We start from the raw sequence: 20,856 nt of genomic DNA, 5'->3' as shown, positions 1-20,856 counted from the left end.
TCCCTATGAATCATCATCTCATTTTTCATTCTTAGAGTTTTTGGCAGCAATCTTAGGGGGATTAGCATTCAGATCAATTCAATAAGTAATATTGTGCTAAATGCTTTAAGACATATAAAGATGACTCAGGTAGTCTCCACACTCAAAAGGCAAACACTATATAGTAGGGAGATTAAGAAATGTTCATAAATAATCATGAGGCAGAAAGTCTGCAAGTACTAGAGAGATGCATGTAGCTTTAGAATAATGCATATTACATTTATTACCAAATAAACTACTGAGCTTGTTAAGAGAATGAAAAGAGAATCAGAAAAGGCATTTTCTCATGGTAGTAACAGAAAACAAAATCACAGAAGAGGTGATAATTGAAACGCGTCTTCAAGGAGTGGGATTCCTAAACGTAATAATGGGGGAGGAAGTATTTGAAGGGAGAGAGTGACTCTTCCAAATTGAGGGAAAATCATAAGCTTAGGTTAGGAGATGGGACAGTGGCGGGAATGTATAGGCAACAACAAGCAGTCCAGTTTGGCCGCTTAGGATGCTAGAATGCAGTATTATTAGAAAGCAAAGGGGCGCCTGGGTGGCTCAGTCGGTTAAGCGTCCGACTTCAGCTCAGGTCACGATCTCACGGTCCGTGAGTTCGAGCCCCGCGTCGGGCTCTGGGCTGATGGCTCGGAGCCTGGAGCCTGCTTCCGATTCTGTGTCTCCCTCTCTCTCTGCCCCTCCCCCGTTCATGCTCTGTCTCTCTCTGTCTCAAAAATAAAATAAACGTTAAAAAAAATTAAAAAAAAAAAAAGAAAGCAAAAATAAAAAGAAGTGGAAATAAAGCATGGCTGGGGATGGGGTGATACAAGATAAGCAGGTAGGTGCAGGTAATTAAATTTTAAATCTCTTACCGTTCCATTTATCCGAAAGGAAAAGAAGATGTCGGGTTTATTTTTAAGGATAAATTTAAGAACCAGGATAGCTTAAAATTTAGTCTGGGCAGTTTCTTCTTCCCCCTGTCCCAGCCTTCTGACTGGTTAGTTTCTAGTCCCCAGGATGGGAGAGGCACTGAATCAGCATGTTTGTCTCTCAGGCATACGTGCGTCATCTAGTGGCCGCAGCAGGTAATCACAGGTAATCACAATTCCTCCCTATAGAAACACTTGTTTATTTTTCACTTGTTACTTATGTTATGGGCAGCTAATAAAAGTGCTCCAAGTTCTGACTGGAAAAGGAAACAAAGTGTTCTAAAACAGTATTGCTTGATCATTGGACTAAGAGATGTGGGATCGGATACAAATGGATTATAGACAAAGGGCTTATTCAGTATGAAACATTTGAAAATTTCACATCAGAGACTTAACATCAAATTGTATTTTGGAATGAACCATAAAGCAGGATCCACTTGAGTGTGAACAGAGAGTTGGGAATAAGAAATGAGGAAGAGGAAGAGGAAGAGGAAGAGGAAGAGGCCGAAATACTGTAGGACACAGTATTCTACCGGAGTATTGTCCTTCTCATTGCCTAACCCCTACTCAGCCTTCAGACCGTAATGTGAATTTCTGTGGACAATGTTCCTTCACCTCTCAGGTCTGTATTAGATGAATCACTTACCTCCTCCTACTGATCGCTGTGCCCGTGATGCTACTGACCATATGGTACTGTCACTCCTGCTTTTATCTATAGCCCTTCTTACAATTTAGGCTCCTTAGCAGGGGTGCCTGGGTGCCTCAGGTGGCTAAGTGTCTGACTTCGGCTCAGGTCATGATCTCATGGTTTGTGTGTTCCAGCCCCGTGTCAGGCTCTGTGCTGACAGCTCAGAGCCTGAAGCCTGCTTGGGATTCTGTGTCTCCCTCTCTTTCTCTGCCCCTCCCCTGCTCATGCTCTGTCTCTCTCTCTCCCTCTCAAGAATAAATAAACATAAAAAAATATTTTTAGCTCCTTAGCAGCTGGTTCCATGCCTGTCTCATTTTCTATTTTCTCCCTGATACTTAGGGAAGTACCTGACATATAATAGGCATTCCAACAAATATAATTTACAGAATGAATGGGCAGAGTAATGAAGAGAGTAACTGTGGAGAGAATGTATACGGAACAAATATTGAGAGTTAATGTAGGTACGGCTTAAAGGAAAAAAAAAGAACATATTTTTAGGAACATTACTAGTAGAAAGAAAGCGTTTTTTCTTCATCGTATATCGATTCCCTACCTGATGTCCATTTATTTGTAATCTCTGGTGCTTTATAACTTTCAAAATATTTAACTTCTCTCTGCTTTGGTGGGGGAAAAATAGTAGTCCATAGCTTGCATTGTCATTGATGAGATTAAATAAAAGGTGACACATAAGGCGCATACAGCAGCTCGTAGCACATATTATGTGATTGATAGTTGATTTTATTATTTCACACACCGCATCTCAAAAGTTCCTTGAAGCAACCCAGAGGCGCAAAGACGGTAAATACTTTAAAAACATTTTTTTAAATTTTATTTTATTTTAGAGAGAGAGAGAGAGCAAGAGAGCAGGGAAGAGGGGCAGAGGAAGAGAGAGAGAGAGAGAGAGAGAGAGAGAGAGAGAGAATCTCAAGCAGGCTCCAAGCTCAATGCAGGGCTCGATCTCACGACCGTGGGATCATGACCTGAGCTGAAATCAAGAGTCAGAAGCTCAGTCAACTGAGTCACCCAGGTATACCTCACACATGATAGACATTTTTCATCCTATCTCACAAGCTGGAAAACTGGTGACTACTCATTGTCCTTTCTATGGCATAATGTTGCTTACATAGAGGGACAGAAGACCGTAAAGGACACTTGGATGCTAAATAATAAAAGGGCTACACTGCAGAGAATGAAACTAAGTTGTAAGAGGCGTGTTACTTTTCTATTGCTGCTGTCACAGATAACCACAACCTTAGTGACTTAAAACGGCATAAATGTATCATCTGAAAGTTCTGTAGGCTAGAACACACAGTTCGCTCTGGGATAAAAATCAAGCTGTGGGCAGGCCTGCATTTCTTTCTGGAGCTTCTCAGGGAGAGTCTGCTTCCTTGTCTTTTCTAGCTTCTAGAGGCCACCTGGCATTCTTTCCTCCAGCCTCAAAGCCGGCCACGGTGGGTTGAATCCTCACTTGGCATCACTCTGACCTCTTCTGCTTTTCTGTCTTCTACTTTTAAAGGGCCTTGTGATTACACGGGGTCCACCTGGATGATCCAGGATGATCTCCCTATTTTAAGGTCAGCTGATTAGCAAACCTGATCTTCTTTTTTCCGTGTAAAGTAACACATTCCCAGGTTCCAGGGATTAGTATGTGGGCATCTTTGGGTGGACCGGAGGCCATGTTCTGCCTATTCCAGAGGGACAGTGAATTCCCAGGGGAATACCGGAAAGGGATCCCCCCCCAAGGATGAAAGGAAGGGGCAGGTATTTGTGGGCATAGTGTTTTCAGCTGGAAATGTCAGTAGCATGCTGCAGGCTATCGGACATATATTATTAACTTGCAGTGATTTGGGCAGACATTAAGACCTCTTGATGGCTCTCACATGGCTAAGCCAGAATTGTATTTTGTTCTTCCTTTGTGCCTTTATTTTTCAATTTAAACCACTGGAGGGACTTTCATATATTTCTGTTAAATTTTATCTTTATATTTTAGTTCAGAGTTCCAAGTTGTTAATAAAATTTTGTTTCCTGGTTCTGTCTTCGGGACAGAACTTTGGCTACAATCATCCAACTGACTCCGAGCTTACCTAATTATATCAAGCCATTATTTTGGAGTCTCACCCACAAATATCATGAAAGACTGGATTAAACGCTGTCCTGAAATTAATTTATATCATGAGTATACAATCGTCATCTTAACTCAAAGATAAAAAAAAAAAAAGCGTAGTAGGACTTATCTTTAGTTTGGTTAGTCTGGTTCTCAACGGCCAGCAAACCCTCTTCTAAATGTTCACAAAATATATTTAACTATGAACTCTGAATATTACTTTTCTGTTCTAAATCTTTTAGTGTCTATCTTTAAGCCATTTTTCAAAAGCAGGTGAGCTATTGCCTTTTTCATTTTTTACAGTTTCTCTGCCCTTACCAGTAACGGGTCTCAGATTACCCGTAAACAGCTGTGGGATGGAATTTGTGCCTGGAAACACGAACTTATTTGAAACAGATAGGTGCTTGGTTACTATTTCCTTCCCTCTCTCGAGTTTCAGTTCTTTCTCCACTTGGTTTCGCCTTTACCACCTTGAAGTCCGTGCTCCTTACTGAAGAAGGAAAGAACACACAGACCGAGTCTAATCTCCTTTTTAGCTTTTACCCTGTTCTCGTAGGTCAGTTGATAATTTTGTGTTTATAAAAACCTATGCAGGCTTGTTTCCCTGTCCCCTCTATCATATTCTCCATGCTGGTGAAACTCCTCTTCCCACGTTTCTCTCTTGAAGGTACCTGGTAACTTCAGCCCTTGGTTTTCTGTATAGCACTTTCTAGTTAGTGCCAGCCACATCACAGAACAGTGAGGCAAGTATTACCTTCCCTTGGATGCTCTTTATTTATTTTGTTGTCTCTCAGAATAATTGTTGATTTCTTTACATTTTTTTGTTCACCTGCAAAGTTGGGGTTCTTGCTAAGCAAGAACACTAGGCACTCGATATACACTTGTGGGTTGGTGGATTTTGTTTTAAATATCAAATTTGGGTAGGTATTCGTCAAATACTCATCTCCTTGACTAATTTTCATGTTTGTTTTTTTTTTAATTTTTTTAATGTTTTATTTTATTTTTGAGACACAGAGAGACAGAGCATGAGCAGGGGAGGGGCAGAGAGAGAGGGAGACACAGAATCCAAAGCAGGCTCCAGGCTCTGAGCTGTCAGCACAGAGCCCGACGCGGGGCTTGAACCCACGAACCGGGAGGTCATGACCTGAGCCAAAGTTGGACGCCCAACCGACTGAGCCACCCAGGCACCCCCTAATTTTCCTATTTGGAGAAACGCAAAGGAAGTATAATACCTGAAATTCTTTGTAGAGCAATAAAAACAACAGTCATAATAACAGTAGTGGTAGTAATAAAAACCAGACAAACTAAAACTACCTTTAGAAGTCATTCTCTTCTCCAACCTTCCTCCCATGATTAATTCATCATTTCCCTAAGCTATGTAATAGCAACCTCAGCCACATTTGAGATGGTGGTTTGGAATTCTATTGCTAAAGAGGCAAGATTCGCTTTCTATTTTGTCACTCAATGCTGCTTCTTTATTTGTCTTGCCTTATTCTAGAAAAAGATTCTAATTTGAAACTCTTCTAAATTATACCTAACTTAAACCCTGAATTTAGAAACCACATCCCTTCTGTTGGCACTTTTTCTTTTTAGCTTGTAGAAATGGTGAATGTTTAAAAACAAGAAATTATAAAGAGTCCTTAATAGTAATAATTTACAAATGGTATATGTAATTTTCACTGTATTGATCATCATGCAAAATAATGTTCTGATGGGACATCGGGAAAAGGGTGGCGAGCCTCATTCTCTCTCTCTAGGCTAAATACTGCCAAAATTCTGGTTCATCATTTATTTTGTTCAGCTAGGCAACTTGTTAAATCTCAGTCTCTGACTTCTATGATCTACGTATTCCCATGTGATTTATTTGTTTAGAAATCTGTTAATGAGATATGGGGATTTGAGTTGCCACTATGACAACCAAGCAATATGGCTTGTTTGCTATTTCCTAGATACAGAAGCTTGGAAAGGAACATCTCTCCTGCAGCTGCTTATTTAGTACTGGGACCTGGTAACCACGGAAATTTAGATTGAGATTATGTGGCTAAATTGTTTACAAGGTACACAACAACTTATAAACAGCTGGCTAAAAGAGACAATAAAATATGTTGTGGCCAATTTGTTTCTTTGTAGCCGTCTTTTTCTCTAATGGTCTTAGTGTTCTCTCCCTATTATTCCCCAAACCATACTATCATCTTAATTTTGTGATCCATTCTATAAGAAAAATTTAGTATCTTCTCTCTTTCTTTTATTAGGTAGATGTTGTTGAGCGAGTGGTGAGATTTTGTGGGGATAATGACAATAATGTTTGCATACTCTCGAACATGTGCTTTTTCATCAGTAGTGTTATCGGTAACAGATACTGCATACAATGATGCGTAAGATCTGGAAATTCAGATGGATACAAGAAAACATTCTTTGGGGCGCCTGGATGGCTCAGTCGGTTAAGCATCAGACTTTGGCTCGGGACATAATCTCACAGTTCCTGGGTTCAAGCCCCGTGTCAAGCTCTGTGCTGATGGTCCAGAGCCTGAAGCTTGCTTCAGATTCTGTGTCTCCCTCTCTCTCTCTGCCCCTCCCCCACTCACACTTTCTCTCAAAAATAAATAAACATTAACAAAAAAAGAAGGAAGAAAAAACTTTTTTTTAAGGAAGTCTTTTTTTTTAACATAAAGTTTATTTATTTTGAGAGAGAGAGGGAGAGAGAGTGTGAGCGAGGGAGGGGCAGAGAGAGAAAGGGAGAGAGAGAATCCCAAGCAGGGTCCACAATGTCAGAGAGAAGCCCGATCCCGGGAACTGAACTATGAGATCATGGCCGGAGCTGAAATCAAGTGTCAGACGCTTAACCTTAACCAACTAAGCCATCCAGGTGCCCCTACAAGAAAAAACTCTTAATCCCAGACTACTTAAAATTTCATTAAAAGACAGTACATAAGTAACATGATATGAACAAGATGGAATCATGTGTGCAGTTGAGAGGAAAGTGAGATCATTTTGTATGGGGTGAGAAGAGTTTCAGAGAACTGGGTTTTAGTCTTGAAATAACAGTAGAAACCTTAGCAGACAGAATGAATGACAGAGAACCTTGTAAGAATTACAAACTCAGGAAATAAATCCCTAGAATAATGGTAGAAAAATGAGACTTCTGAAGATAGAGCACGTTGAGGGTATTAGTGAGAAGTACAATTGCAGAGTTGAGATGAATATACATTTCAACAACACATTTTTACCAAGTTTATCTTTGGTCTTCGTTTACATACTTGTCCACAAATCCTGGGCCACTAGGAATTCATTCTTGTGAATTTGTAATGAAAATGTCTTAGATATTTCAAAGGAGAAAAAATACATGGTTGAATAGTTTTCATTACCTGCCTTCTTCAGTTTTCTTGCATAGTTTCTAGAACATTCTATTTTCCCCTTGCCCCAATCCCACTGCCAGATTTTTAATCATCATAGGTTCTGCTAAAACTCTTTTAATTTCTCATTTAATCTATATTCAGTAGGATAAATAAAGCCTGATTCCTTGATTTTTTTTTTTTTTTTTTTTTTTTTTTTGGTAGAACTCAGCAGTGACTGTAGGAGAGATTTGGTTTAACTTTGAGAAACAGAAAAACAAAGATATGTAAAAATACGCGACGTACACAGGATCAACAGAATTTTTAAAAAGCCTTTGTATAGTTAAATCCCCCAGAGTAAGGAACTGTGTAAGAAATGTGACCATACAGAAATCTGTAGAGGAAAATACGTAACGCTGGAGTTGTGAGCTTTTCTTTCCTTTACAGTAACTTTTGACTACCATTTAGGTCACTTCGGGCAGTAAAACTCAAAACATCGGTTTGTACCTTTAGCAAAAATAAGTGCGGCTTACAGTCTCCCCCACAGATGCCCACGTGTCAGACTGTTTGGAAAATTCAGGATCTGCCGCATTCCCAGACTCTCCTAAGGGCAAGAATCTAAAGGCATCCTCAGTGTCCAGATGTCTCAGGGTGGTGTCCGATAGAGGAACGAGGCAGCAGTTAGGAGAATTGAGGACACTGCAACCCAGACACTGCGGCGGGGAAGAGTGGGAGCTGCAAAGTGAATGGAAATGCAGTCCTGGGAGAGAACCACTCAAAAGCAGGGAAACATACTAGCAAGGGTTCTTAAAACTAGACGCCACCGGGGAAACTGATGGGAGGGCCGCAGGTCAAGGGCACACGCTACTAGGTGTCAGAGTTTGGACTCAAACCCGAGTCCCTGACATCAGGCTCCTTGTTTTGCCTGTGCCTCCGGGGAGAGCCTGGGGAGTTCTCCCAGGAACGTGCAAAACCCAGGCGACCCGGCCTCGGCTGCTGAGTGATCTAGGCTCTGCGGCTGGGGGCGCGCGCCTGTACGCGCGCGAGCTCGGGCCTCCTCGCGCCCCACTCGCCCCGCCCCCCCCGGAGCCCCGCCCCCAGGTGCGCCGGCCTCGCGGGCGCGACGGACCCCAGCCTGCGCCGGGGCGCGCCGAGCCGAACGACGGGAACGCGCGCGCCTGCAGATCCCCATCCTCCGGGAGCCCCGCCCCCAGGGGGTCTTAGGCAAGAGGCGGAGCCTGGCTTCCGGCGCCGCGCGCTCCCCTCGCAGGCGCGTGGCCCGCCCTGCGGCTCTGGAGGGCACGGGAGGGCGCGCGCGCGCTCGCGCGGGGCCGCGCCCTCCCGCACACGCTCCCGTTTGCAAGCTCCGTCACCCGCGCGGTCTCCACAGGCGGAGCGCGTCCCGGCCTCGCCGCGCTGCGGCTCGGCCCTGAGGTGAGGGGGGCCTGAGGCCCGCCGTGGGTGTTGGGGGGGGTTGGTGGATGTCGCCGCCGCCGCGGGAGTGACTGGCCGAGGAGAGGCCGGCGAGGGAGAGGGGCGGCGCGCAGGGGCCGGGGGGCGGGGGGGCGGCGGCCGAGCCGGCGCGCCGAGGGGGACCGCGGGAGCTCCCCGCGGGGAGGAAGCGCGGCTTGCGGCGGGCCGCGTGGGGGCCGCTGTGTCCCCGCCGGGGTGTCTCTCGCCCGGGCGGCGAGGGAGGGAAAATGCAGTGCGGGTTCGTTCCCCTTCCCCGCGCCCGGGCGCTCGGCGCCGCTCCTGACCGCGCGTGTCCCCCGGAGTTTGGGCGAGAGGAGAAGGCGCCGGGCTCAGGACGCGATCCCCGGGACTCGAGGAAGGGCTCCGGCGCCCAAATCGCCCCGCGTCCCAGAAGGCTGGTTAGGCGGGAGGCTTCGGTGCCTCGGCTTGAGTCGCTGGTGGCTGGAAATGTGGGGGGGGGGGGGGGGGGGTGTCTGCCGTGCTCCCGAGGCTTCCCGAGCACACGTTTTTAGACAGATGAGTCCGAAAGAATATGCACAGTCCTGTGCTTTCTGTCGGGGACGTGCTGTCGGAACAGAGGGGGAGGAAAAGATAGGCGGGACTCCCCGCTGGGAGCCAGGCTCCTTGTCATCTCGTTTCATCCTGGCGGCACCCCTAGGAGGTGGGGCACAGGCGGAAAATGGGGCGCAGAGACGTTAAGTGCCTTGTTAAGGTCTCGACTAGCAAAAAGGTGGACGTGAGATTTCAACCCGCGGATGCCTGCCTCTAAATCCTGGGGCTTTATCCACTAGATTTTGTGCCCGCCCAAGAGAGCGATGTGATGGGTTATCTTCAGGGAAGACTCCATACGAGAAAACACTATTAGGGAGGACACTTAAGGCTCTCGGGGTATTTGGGTTAAAATCAAACTACCTAACAAGGCAAACTGTTAAGGCATCAGTATGTGCTGTTCCAGTGTTGTTTCCCTTTAGACAGGGTTGGATGTAAGGAAGTCTTACGGTCGGGGTGAAAGCAAATTTATTAACATTTTACGTGATCATTGGAGTGTCTTTCGTATTCCAGATACTACGTGGGAAGAGTACCAAGGTGAATACGATTTATAAACTCTGCCCTTGAGTCAATTGAGAGGGTGACCATATAGAATAATTTTGTAATATTCTACGAATTCGTAATCTTTACTAGCATGTGCATTAACTGGATTAGAATAGTTGTAAAGCTCAAGCTTTTAGGAACCTGTTACGCGTAAGAAGAGGGATGGGGTAATGCGTTGTGTGGGGACCATTCCGTTGTTTTCAGCAAAAAAAATAGTGTCATCAGATTTAGGCTAAATCACGTGGACGGTATTTTGTTTTATTATTACCCTCCCTTCGGTCAGTTTTAAAACACGCGAAGAGAGTATTTATGGCTTATCCCCTGTTAAGTTAAATTTTACCGTGCTTTTATTAGTTGAGAAACCAGTGATGTAATTTGGCAGCAGTTTCTTTCACTTCATCTGCCAAATATGCTCTTAACCTCTCTTTCCAAAAAAATAAACCCTAAATAGCAGATTCTGTTGGAGCTCTTACGGTTCAGATTTTTAAAGAAAACAAGAGTCCACCAGTTTAGGCCGAAATGGCCCATTGTTGAAATATTTAACATTACCTTAGGCATAGCTGTAGGTAGAAGGAATAGGAGGGATAGTGGGGCGTTTTGGAAATTTGTTCCGATTGCCGTTCAGTTTTTTCAGTGAAGTAGGAGCCAAGGTTTTAATCTGAGGGTGTGGCTGTTGGTAGAAGTGAGTGGAGGTTTGGGGATTGGGAGAACGAATGAACTAGTGAAATATATGATTGCCAGGCAATTAAACAATTATTCTTAGGTATGAAAAACAAAGTAGAGGAAATGTAGGGTCCTATGTACGGGGGCACAAGATAAAGGTGCGTAATTTTGCTTACAAGGTATTTCACGACCCATCTCCATTACCTAGAGCAGACACCTGCCTCTTTGCCCCGGTTCACTGTGCCCATGCCCCCATGTCACGGGAATCCGTTTCTTATACAAGTCATACCCTTTTGGGATTCTAGCTTTTCCATTCTTTTTCTTTGCCTGAAATGTCCATTCCACTCTTTCCCCGATTGGACTTAGTACATTATAGTAAATTTTACCTATCTGCAAAGTCATTGACAGTGTCTATTTTTTTTTTCCATTTTATTTGATGCATAAATTTCTTAGTAAGTGTTAAGTGAATGTACCACTTTTCTTTTTTTTTTTTTTTTCCTCCTTTAATCAATAACAGGCGTCAGCACACTTTCTGTAAAGAGCTGGGTAGTGAATATTTTAGGTTTTGTGGACCATATGGTCTCTGTATCAGTGAACTCTGCCGTTGTAGTACAGAAAGGGTCATTGACAATACAGAAACGAATGGGTATGGCTGTGTTCCATAACACTTTATTTATAGACATGAAATTTGAATTTCATGTAACTTTACATGTCACAGATATTATTCTTCGATTCCCCCCCTCCTCGTGTCCCCCTAACCATTTAATAATGTGAAAAACACCCTTAACTCATGGGCTGTACAAAACAGGCTGTGGGCTGGATTCAGCCCCTACCTCCTGCATTGTAGTTTGCAGACCTTAGATCTATAAGGACTCTTAGCAACCCCTGATAAAGAAATTTGCAGTAAGAAGATATTGGCTATAATATCACTCTTGGTGGTAGAGAAACAAAGATAAATAAGGCAGTCTTTTTTGTCGAGGATCTCAGGGTCAAGTTCAAGATTAAGACTTGTAAACAAATAGTGATGATGGCACAGTGTAGTAAATGCAGTTAATTTATTGGTTATGGATGTGGAAGAAAGGAGTGATAATCAGCACTGCTTGGGTGAGGTAAGAATAATCTCTAACAGTTATCTGTTGGAGATAGGGAACATTTTCAGCAAAGAGCCTTTCCAAAAATCTTTGAAGCTTACTAAAAAGGTGACTGACCACATCTCTTACCAAGATGATTCAGTTTCTTTATTTTATAGGATATAATCTGGATTCATTTCTCTCAGAAATAAAAGTAATACACTCCAAATTATTTCTCTGTAACAATTATTTCTAAGACTCCTGTGCATTTTTTATTGCTTTGAGAAAGGTAACATACGTTTCATAGCAGGTATAATCAATAGTTGTTGAATAAATTAATAAATAAATATTTGACATTGAATATGGGATTATATAACTTTTAGTCTCTATTTTAAGTTAATACTTTAGAAAAGGAAGATGGGCTTTAGTGGGCTTTGAATTTTCCTGCAAGTTACAGATTTAGGATGAATTGTTTCTATCCAGGAAAGTTCAATACTTGAGTAAACATTTTGTGATATTAGGTGTTTAAAACATATCTAATTATTATTTAAAAGCTCTACAACAAACAGTGCATTCCCCAGTTATGCTGCAGAACAATGAAAAGTAATATTAAAATGCTTCAGCAGAAGTTTGTACCCTTATTTCTATGTCTTTGTTATTGTTTTTAGCAGTTAAGAATTGGCTTTTTTGGACAGTGTTAGATACTCTACTGGTAAGGCTTTGAGCTGGAACTATATCAAGTTTGTTTGTTTTTTTTAATGTTTATTTATTTTTGAGAGAGAGACAGTATGAACAGGGAAGGGGCAGAGAGAGAGGGAGACACAGAATCCGAAGCAGGCTCCAGGCCCCAAGCTGTCAGCACAGAGCCCGATGTGAGGCTTGAACTCACAGACCATGAGATCATGACCAAAGCCGAAGTTGGATGCTCAACCAACTGAGCCACCCAGGTGCCTCAAGGAACTATATCAAGTTTTATGTTTTCCAAGAAATATGTTTTGTTAAAAATACACCATTAGGAGTTTTATTGTATTTCAGTTATTAGCTTGTGCTTTCAAAGATCATTTTCTGGTATATGCTGCAAAAGAGAAAGTCCTATGTGTTGTCTATTCAAAAAGCCGAAGGGGCGCCTGGGTGGCTCAGTGGGTTAAGCGTCTGACTTCGACTTGGGTCATGATCTCACGGTTTGTGAGTTCGAGCCCCGCATCGGGCTCGGTGCTGACTGTTCAGAGCCTGGAGCCTGCTATGGATTCTGTGTCTCCCTCTCTCTGTGTCCCTCCCCCGCTCAAGTTTGTCTCTGTCTCTCTCTCTCTCAAAAATAGGTAAGCATTAAAAAAAAAAATTAGAAAAAAAAAAGCTGCTTGTGACATTGTATGGCCCTCTCCACCATTTCCAACTCTGCCATGACTTTCATGAACTGTGTCACTAGTAAGTGTGCTCCTGGGTATTGTCTGTGTGATTCTGTTCCCACTTACAATATCAAATGTGGGCTGGCTAAGCATCCTTTCTTGCCTTTTCCCTTTATTCTTTTGAATGCCTTTATAAGGCTATAAAGTCTGGGATAATTAAGAAGAATTATAGCGTAGGAAGAGGACATTTAGAGCTCTGTGCTAAATATGGGTTTTCTTTTGGTTCAGGAAAAGGCACCTGAGAAGTTAAAGACTTCACAGATGTCCCCTTGCTGGCCACACCTCATTTCTAACTTTGCAGCCTTGTTTTCAGCTATGCACTTCTGTCAGAAGCATCACTTTCATGTTACCTCCGCGGGATGGATCTCCACCTTTCTTTCAGGAAACCTCATTCCCCCACCCTTACGAGTTGGTTTCATCTCAGAGACCAGCCCTTTATCTTTGGCTTCGGTACAGAAAGCACTGCCTTCCCACATCCTTCCATTCGCAACCCTGCAGAAGAGGGGGGGATGGGAGTGAGAAGAAGGGACTTCTGTGATTACCGTACCAGTGTGAGTTGCGGGCATCCCGTTTTTATTCTTTTTCTTTCTGTCTTTTCCCCAAAGGACGAACATTAATTCTCAGAGCCAGTAGGGTCTCAATATTAGAAGAGGAAGCAAAATATTTTACTAAGCACCCATAATTTGCCAGGAATCTTTTACAGTAGAGTTAGTACTTTGCATTGTTACGCAGGGCAGACCTTGACAGATTTATCCCGATGGCCCCTTTCAGTTGGGCCTACTTAACGCCAGATTGGAGGGGTTAGGATCACAGATATGTCCATCGTTGCGTCTGTTGACAAAAACCTGACTATAGCTTTGAAGTTACTGTTTAGATGAAAGGTTGATGAAGAATTAAACTCAAAGTTATATGAAGAATTAACATTAAGAATATTTCATTTTTTTTCCAGACCGCCAAACCAGGTGTTTCATGTCAGGAAGGAAACGAGCAGCCAATGGCTTTTCTTCTTTAAGATGTTTTAATAACTTTAATAACTTCAAGGTTATTGAAATGTAACATTTTCACATGATTAGACTAGAGCTCATGAATGTAAGAAACGTTACTTTGCGTAGGTCAGGGTCATGAGCACGCTGTGAAGGCGCACACATGAGTTGTGTCTTTCCACAGTGTCAGCTTTACTCAGTCATAGAGCAGGAGTGACATAAGCGTAAAGCAGTTTCAGGATTCCAAACTCAGTGACATTTCACCGTGTGACTAACTTGGCGTATACAGCACACAAAGCAAAACCTAAGACAAGTCACACAACAAACAAGATAACACAGAGGGTAGGAAGTTAACGAACCGAACGTGAAGTCAGTCAGTGGGCACGTTGTTGAGATAAGGCCTGGGCCTGGTCTGGGTCAGCTCCCGGCACTTACTGCTTACTGTGTCTGAGCAGTGAGGGGTGTCGGTTCTCTTCGCAGATCAGTCGGGCGGAGCCTTCAGCAGCAGCTACTTCTGATCCGTCGGACCTCGAGGAGTCCTGTCTGAAGAGTGACACTTGCTGCAAAAACCCTCCCTTCTTAAAGGGATTTAATCAGTCTTGGGCCCTGCAGACCTCCTCTGCTTCTCCTTGTTATCAGTTCTGGGTGTCGTCAGCTGTCACTGGTCTCGGCGATATCTGGTAGCTGCAGTCAGTACCTTACCTGCTTGCGTCACCGTTTGACACAGGCCCCTGCTTGACATGAGTGACTCCATCTTGCTGTCTATAGTCAGTTATACTGATCCATCTTTATAATTTCTTAACAGATTTCTTAATCGTTTTAGTCCCTTTGTCCTTCACCATCCATTCTAGGAGATTTCCTTGACTCAAGTCTTCTTTCTAACTCAGTGATTTGCCTTCAGGTGCTGTTCACCCCATCTATTGAGAATTTTATTTCTATCAGTCTGTTTGATTTCCAGGTTCTGTAAGTAGGTTTTTCTTAATTGCCTTGTTCTTGTTTCATGAATATGATATTCTTTGTTATCCTTTTGAGGATATTAGTTGTACCGATTGTATATACCGTAGTCCTCAACACGTATCATTGCTTGCCATGTGGCAGACACCATTTTCATGTATTAATTTTTATTTACATGTATTAATTCTCCTCATCATTTCAATAAGCCAAAGAAGTGGATACTATTGTTATTTCATTTACAGATGAGAAAACTTAGGCACAAAAAAGTTAAGTAAGTCGCCCAAAGTCTCAAGGCTAGTAAGTGGAGGCAGGATTCACGTTTAGTTGGTTTGCTTCCAGAGGTCCCACTCTTAACCATTCTACTACATCAGGCATTAATTATTCTTGTGATTGTCATTGTTGACTTTGGAGTGTCTTCTTGGTATCGTTATTATGTGAGTGTTTATACTGATTCCAGTTTCTTTCAGCATGTTTGAAGATAATGCTTGGGTTTACTATAGCCTATTGTGTTTTGGTTGTTTTGATATTTGTGCTGGGGGAGGGGAGAATAGTGCCAGGGTGCAGAAAGTCAGTAGTTACGTGAGGGCTCGCACTGCCTCTAAATTTAAATGCATACACTTATGGGGCGCCTGGGTGGCTCAGTTGGTTGAGCATCCGACTCTTGGTTTCGGCCCAGGTCATGATCTCACGGTTTGTAGGTTCAAGTCCCATATGGGGCTCCGTGCTGACAGCAAAGAGCCTGCTTGGGATTCTTTCTTCTCTCTCTCTCTCTCTCTCTCTCTGCCCTTCCTCTGCTTGCTATTGCATTTAAAAGAAGTAAACTTAAAAAAAAATAAGTACGTACATACACTTACTCTTTGAGATGAAAGTAGATGAAGAGGTGAGGTTGGGATTTTACCTGATAGGTTAACCTCTTCTTAAAAAGAGGTTATTGAAAATCTCTTAATTCAAAATAGAAATCTTTTTAAAATATCAAAGTCAAATGCAGATGCAGTATCTTCTTTTTATAAATATTAAATAAACTGCTAGCTTAGTTTATGTTTGTGTTGATTTTGAATCTTTTTGGTAGAGAGGGATGACAGATGATGACGGGTCAACAGAGCCTCAGATTGATGAGATTATGTGGCCAATAAGTAGAAAGTATTCCCTGAGAGACCTGGGCACAGTGGCATGCAGGACCATTTGACTAAGGAAAAGGGTGAGGAAAGAAAAACCAACCTAAAGAATAGAGCTCAGGAGCAGAAGGAAAACAACATAAAAGCACCTTTTGCTTATGAAGGGATTTTGTGCTTTGGAGGAAAGGACATAAAACCACGGATTGACTAGATACCAATGACTTCTTTGAAGTCACTGTATATGATCTCCTATATTATATTATCTTCTATATTATCTTCTGTATATTATCTTCTATAGAAACATTTCCCTATTAATACTATTTTAAAGCAACTTGAAGACCTTTACATCATTCAGTGGTTCTCAACTTTTTATCTGTCCCTACACATTCCCATTAGTAAGTATCTGTGGAATTCTTCACTTAATAGGAAGGGGAGGTGGGGAAATTTTTAACATTCCCCTTTGTTCAAGCCATGCTTCACTTTGAAAATCAATATTGTCCTTATGAGTACTCTAACCATGGGGTTAAGAACACACACTGTTACATTGGTTAAGTGTTTTTGTTTGTGAGAAATAGAATCTGATTCTGGCTACTTATGTGAAAATAAAATACAGTGGGTGGATAATAGGGCATTTCACATTCTAAGAAAGAAAAACCAAGTCTTAGGCACAGTAGGTTTCAGACTTTAGGGGAAAGCTTAGTACTGCCAGTGCATGAACATTCTTTCTCCCTTTTTTTTTTTTTAAAGTATGCTGTATGCCCAATGTGGGGCTAGAACTCAACGACCCCCGGATTAAGAGTCCTGTGCTCTTCCCACTGAACCAACCAGATGCCCCTGAATTTTCTTTCTTAAATGTTTCCATTAATGTAACTGTTTCCATGACTCCAGTTTTTGGATCTCTTAGTTAACAATTTCATACTTCCAGGAGAAAATTTCATTGATAGAGCTCAGGGGTAGCTGTAGAGTGGTAGTCGTGGTGATGGTGATGTTTGTCTGTCTCTTGGCATGGTGGGTGGGTGAGTGGGAGGTAGAGGTAAGTTTTACTTTAAAGAGCTCTGATTAGTGGTGGGATGGGTGCAGAAGTTCATGGAGTTCAGACAAGCCTATTAAAGACTAAACCCTGAGTTCAGAGAGCACTTCTCAAGGAAGCAAAGCATTTGTGAGTCCATCAGCTGTTTTATGAGAGGCCTGTTTTCTAAAAATGAAGACTTAAGCATGCAGCATTCAATTTGAATGAATAATTCATTGGTGCTCAGTAAATCAATATGTTTTGGCAGAATGTTCTTGTTGTACTGGTTAATGTTTCTGTTTGTGTTGTAGTAAATCATCTTTGAATGAGTGTAGTTTTTCTTTCTTTTTTGTTCGTTTCTTCTTTTCGGCCTAGAGATGATTATCAGTATCTAGAGAATCTGATGTAACATTAATGAGACTGTTGAAAGAATTTATTTTTATGTATCCTCTATTGACTTCTTTAGTTTTGTTGTTTTTAATTTACTTATTTGATGCTTTTTTACAGTACATCTAATCGTGTAATTTTTTTTTTTTTTTTTTTTTTAATTTTTTTTTCAACGTTTTTTATTTATTTTTGGGACAGAGAGAGACAGAGCATGAACGGGGGAGGGGCAGAGAGAGAGGGAGACACAGAATCGGAAACAGGCTCCAGGCTCCGAGCCATCAGCCCAGAGCCTGACGCGGGGCTCGAACTCACGGGCCGCGAGATCGTGACCTGGCTGAAGTCGGACGCTTAACCGACTGCGCCACCCAGGCGCCCCTAATCGTGTAATTTTTTAAATGTATAAGTAACAGTAATGGAAAAATTGAGAAAATAGAAAAAACACAAACAGTAAAAGTCTATAATCCTGTTAAATTAAAAAAAAATCTTCTTTGTGCATGTAAAGAGGACATTTATTTAATCCAAACTTAATTTATATTTACTTTTTTGGGTAAGACAAGCTGCCTCTAAAAAGTTGCCTGTTTTTTTAATGTAGGTGGAAATGGTTAGCCAGCTTGGAATAGATTGTTCTTGTTTTGGAGGGGAGTCACCCCAGTGGCCCCCATCAAATAGGTTTATATACAGCAAGTCAATAATTAATGTTGTAGAAGATGGCCTAACGGGACATTTTTGTTGTGTCTTCCAAGCTGCCCTCTCAACACCCTCTGGTGTGCAGAGACTGGGTTACTGGGATAAGCAAATTGGAGTAAGGACCACGGAGATTGCAGTTGGGTCCCTGGCCACTTCTCTTGAGTTCAGCTTTAATATAACCAACCTCTTTGAAAAACTAAGATACCTCCAACAGAGATCTACTGGCAAAAAGAGCTCCAAGGACCTCCAGAGGGTAAAGTTATGCTGGAAGGGGGATACTGGACTTGTGACAATGAGTTAGGTCATACTGTTAAAAAATAGATAAATTATTAAGATGAAATTTGTTTCCATCACTTCCAAGTAAGATCCATTACTCAGTAAGCAGTTTCTGTCTTTTCTCTTCTTTCCCCAGCCTCTGGCAGCCACTAATCTGCACTTCATTTCTATGGCTTTGTATATTCTGAAAATTTCATATAAATGGAATCACATAATATTTGATCTTTATGTCTGGCTTCTTTCACTTAACATAATGTTTTGGAGGTTCATCCATGTTGTAGCATGTATCAGTGTTTCATTCCTTTTTATGGCTGAATAATATTTAATTGTGTGTATATACCACAACTTGTTTATCCATTCATCTGTTGATGGACATTTGAACTGTTTCAGGCTCCAGGCTCCGAGCCATCAGCCCAGAGCCTGACGCGGGGCTCGAACTCACGGACCGCGAGATCGTGACCTGGCTGAAGTCGGACGCTTAACCGACTGCGCCACCCAGGCGCCCCGTGAACTGTTTCAGTCTTTTGTTGGCAAGAATGAATAGTGTTGCTGTGACCCTGCATGAAACGCACTTGATTGAATACCTGTTTTCCGTTTGTTTGGCATATACGTAGAAGTGTTCTTTTGGGTATATATTTAGAAGTGGAATAGTGAGGTCATATGGCAATTCTCTGTTCACCTTTTTGGGGAGCTGACAAACTGTTTTCCTCAGCAGCTGAACCAGCACTCCCACCAGCAGTGTATGACTATTACAGTTTTGCTATAGAGTTTCTTATGAGAAATCTGTCATTCAAATCATTATTCCTCTGTAGGTAATGCATGGTTATTCTCTGACTGCTTTCAAGAGTTTTCACTGTCTTCAATTTTTAGTGGTTTGATTATATGTATGGGTATGGATTTCCTTTGATTTATACTCTTTGGGGTTTACTGAGCTTTTTGGAACCTGCAGGTTTTTATCTCTTGCCAAATTTGGGAAGTTTTCAGCCATTAATTTTTTAAAATATTTTTTCATCATTAACACTCTTCTCTTCTTTCTGGAATGCTGATAATGTGAATGTTAGACCTGTGTTATTGTTCATGGTTCTTTCAGGTACTGTTAATTTTTTTTTAATGTTTTTCTCTGTGATTCAGATTGTATAGCTTCTATTGATCTGTGAAGTTCACTGACTTTCTGTTATCTCCATTATACTATTGAGGCCATTCTCTGGGTTTTATTTATGTTACTATGTTTTTCTCTTCTGAAATTTATATTTGGTGCTACTTTATGTCTTGTTTCTTTGCTGAGATTTTTTTTTTACTGTTTTTCAAGAGTGCTCACTATTGTTTGCTGGAGCACTTTTAAAATACTTTAAAGTTTTTGTCCGATAATTCCAAAACTTGTTATCTTGGCATTGGTATCCGTTGATTTTTCTTTTCTTAATAGAGTTGATATTTTCCACATGCTTTTTTTTTTTTTTTTGGTCGAGTTGTTTTGGATTGTATGAGCCTGGGTTTTGTTTTAAGTGCGTGGAGAGTGTTGATACTTTTGACATGCTGTCAACCTGGTTAGGTTCAGGTCTTATGTTTCATCTGCATTCTTTGAGCTGTGGTTTTAATTTCAGTTTAGTTTTCAGAAGCCCTTGTAGTGTGGTTTGGATCTGTCTTGTGTATGCCTCCCAGTAGTCAGACTGAATCTGGGCAGTAGTCTGTCTTTTATTCCTCAAGTCTTTGGTACACATAATGGGATTAGAGCCCTGTGTGCTCAGCGTGGGGGTCCGTTTAGGTGTTAATAAGCCATTTTTATTCTGTTGCTTTCCTGTGCTCCTCTTTTTATATGCTCTCCCTACTGCTTTCGGATTCCCCATGGTTTCTCTTTGCCATCCTACAACCAGAAAGCTAGGGTTTATTTGTCCCATTGGGCCACACACTTCTGCAACTGCATCTACCACATCCAGGGCCCAGCGGCAGGAGGTAGAACACCTGGGGATTTGGCCCTCCCCTTTTGAAACTATAGCTCCAATTAATGGGGAGGAAGGTTCCCTTGCCTCAGAGTTTGGGCTGCATCAAGCTTTCATTACTGTAGTCTGACACTTCTATCATGCAGTTGCTTGGGGAGAGAGGCATAGGAGAATGTAGGGGGAAAAAAAAAGATTGGATATCTCCGCACTCTACCTGAGCAAAAGGCTTCCCTACTTCTCGAGCCAGAGAGCTTTTGGCTCTTGCTTTCTCTGCACCAGTGCCTGCTTCTGATGCATTCAGTTTGGGGGATACTAAAAGACGAGAAACAGGTGGTGAGCTCACTGTTGGTTGTGGGGATTTTGAATTCTGGTTCCATCTTGGTTCACATTTACTTGGTTCCTATTTACTTTTCAGAGTCTTCAAGTTGCTGTTCCATTCATTTTGTCCAGATAGGAGAGACAGCTTGGAATATGCTTACCTCCAGCTAACCTGAGACTGAAACAAATGTTTGTTTTTGCTGTTAAATGGCATGGGCTTGACTCTGGGGTTCCAGTTTTTTTTGTTTTTGTTTTTTTAATCTACTCTTTTAATAGACTGGTCCAGAAAACATGGCTACCGCAATTAGGGAGGTGGGAGTTTGGAGACAGACCAGAACACTCCTACTGAAGAATTACTTAATTAAATGCAGGACTAAAAAAAGTAGTGTTCAGGTAAGTTAAATGATCC

General features: G+C 42.1%; 1 protein-coding gene across 2 annotated transcripts in view; it reads left to right on the top strand.

Moving 5' to 3' along the window:
* Positions 1-8,376: 8,376 nt before the first annotated feature.
* The window catches only part of ABCA5 (ATP binding cassette subfamily A member 5), a 71,562-nt gene continuing 59,082 nt past the window's right edge, over positions 8,377-20,856 (top strand). The window contains exons 1-2 of one of the 2 annotated variants that reach the window (XM_042914759.1): positions 8,377-8,511; positions 20,724-20,840. In XM_042914759.1, coding sequence (XP_042770693.1) covers positions 20,739-20,840 — 102 coding nt within the window. In that variant the 5' untranslated portion in view covers positions 8,377-8,511; positions 20,724-20,738. Of the gene's footprint in view, positions 8,512-17,886; positions 18,170-20,723; positions 20,841-20,856 lie in introns of those variants that run through there. The other variant, XM_042914760.1, reaches the window with a different exon arrangement.

This window comes from Panthera leo, chromosome E1 (assembly GCF_018350215.1).
Source record: "Panthera leo isolate Ple1 chromosome E1, P.leo_Ple1_pat1.1, whole genome shotgun sequence".
Taxonomy (NCBI): domain Eukaryota; kingdom Metazoa; phylum Chordata; class Mammalia; order Carnivora; family Felidae; genus Panthera; species Panthera leo.
Note: the sequence above shows the minus strand (reverse complement) of the source record. Positions and strands in the feature narration are given on the sequence as shown.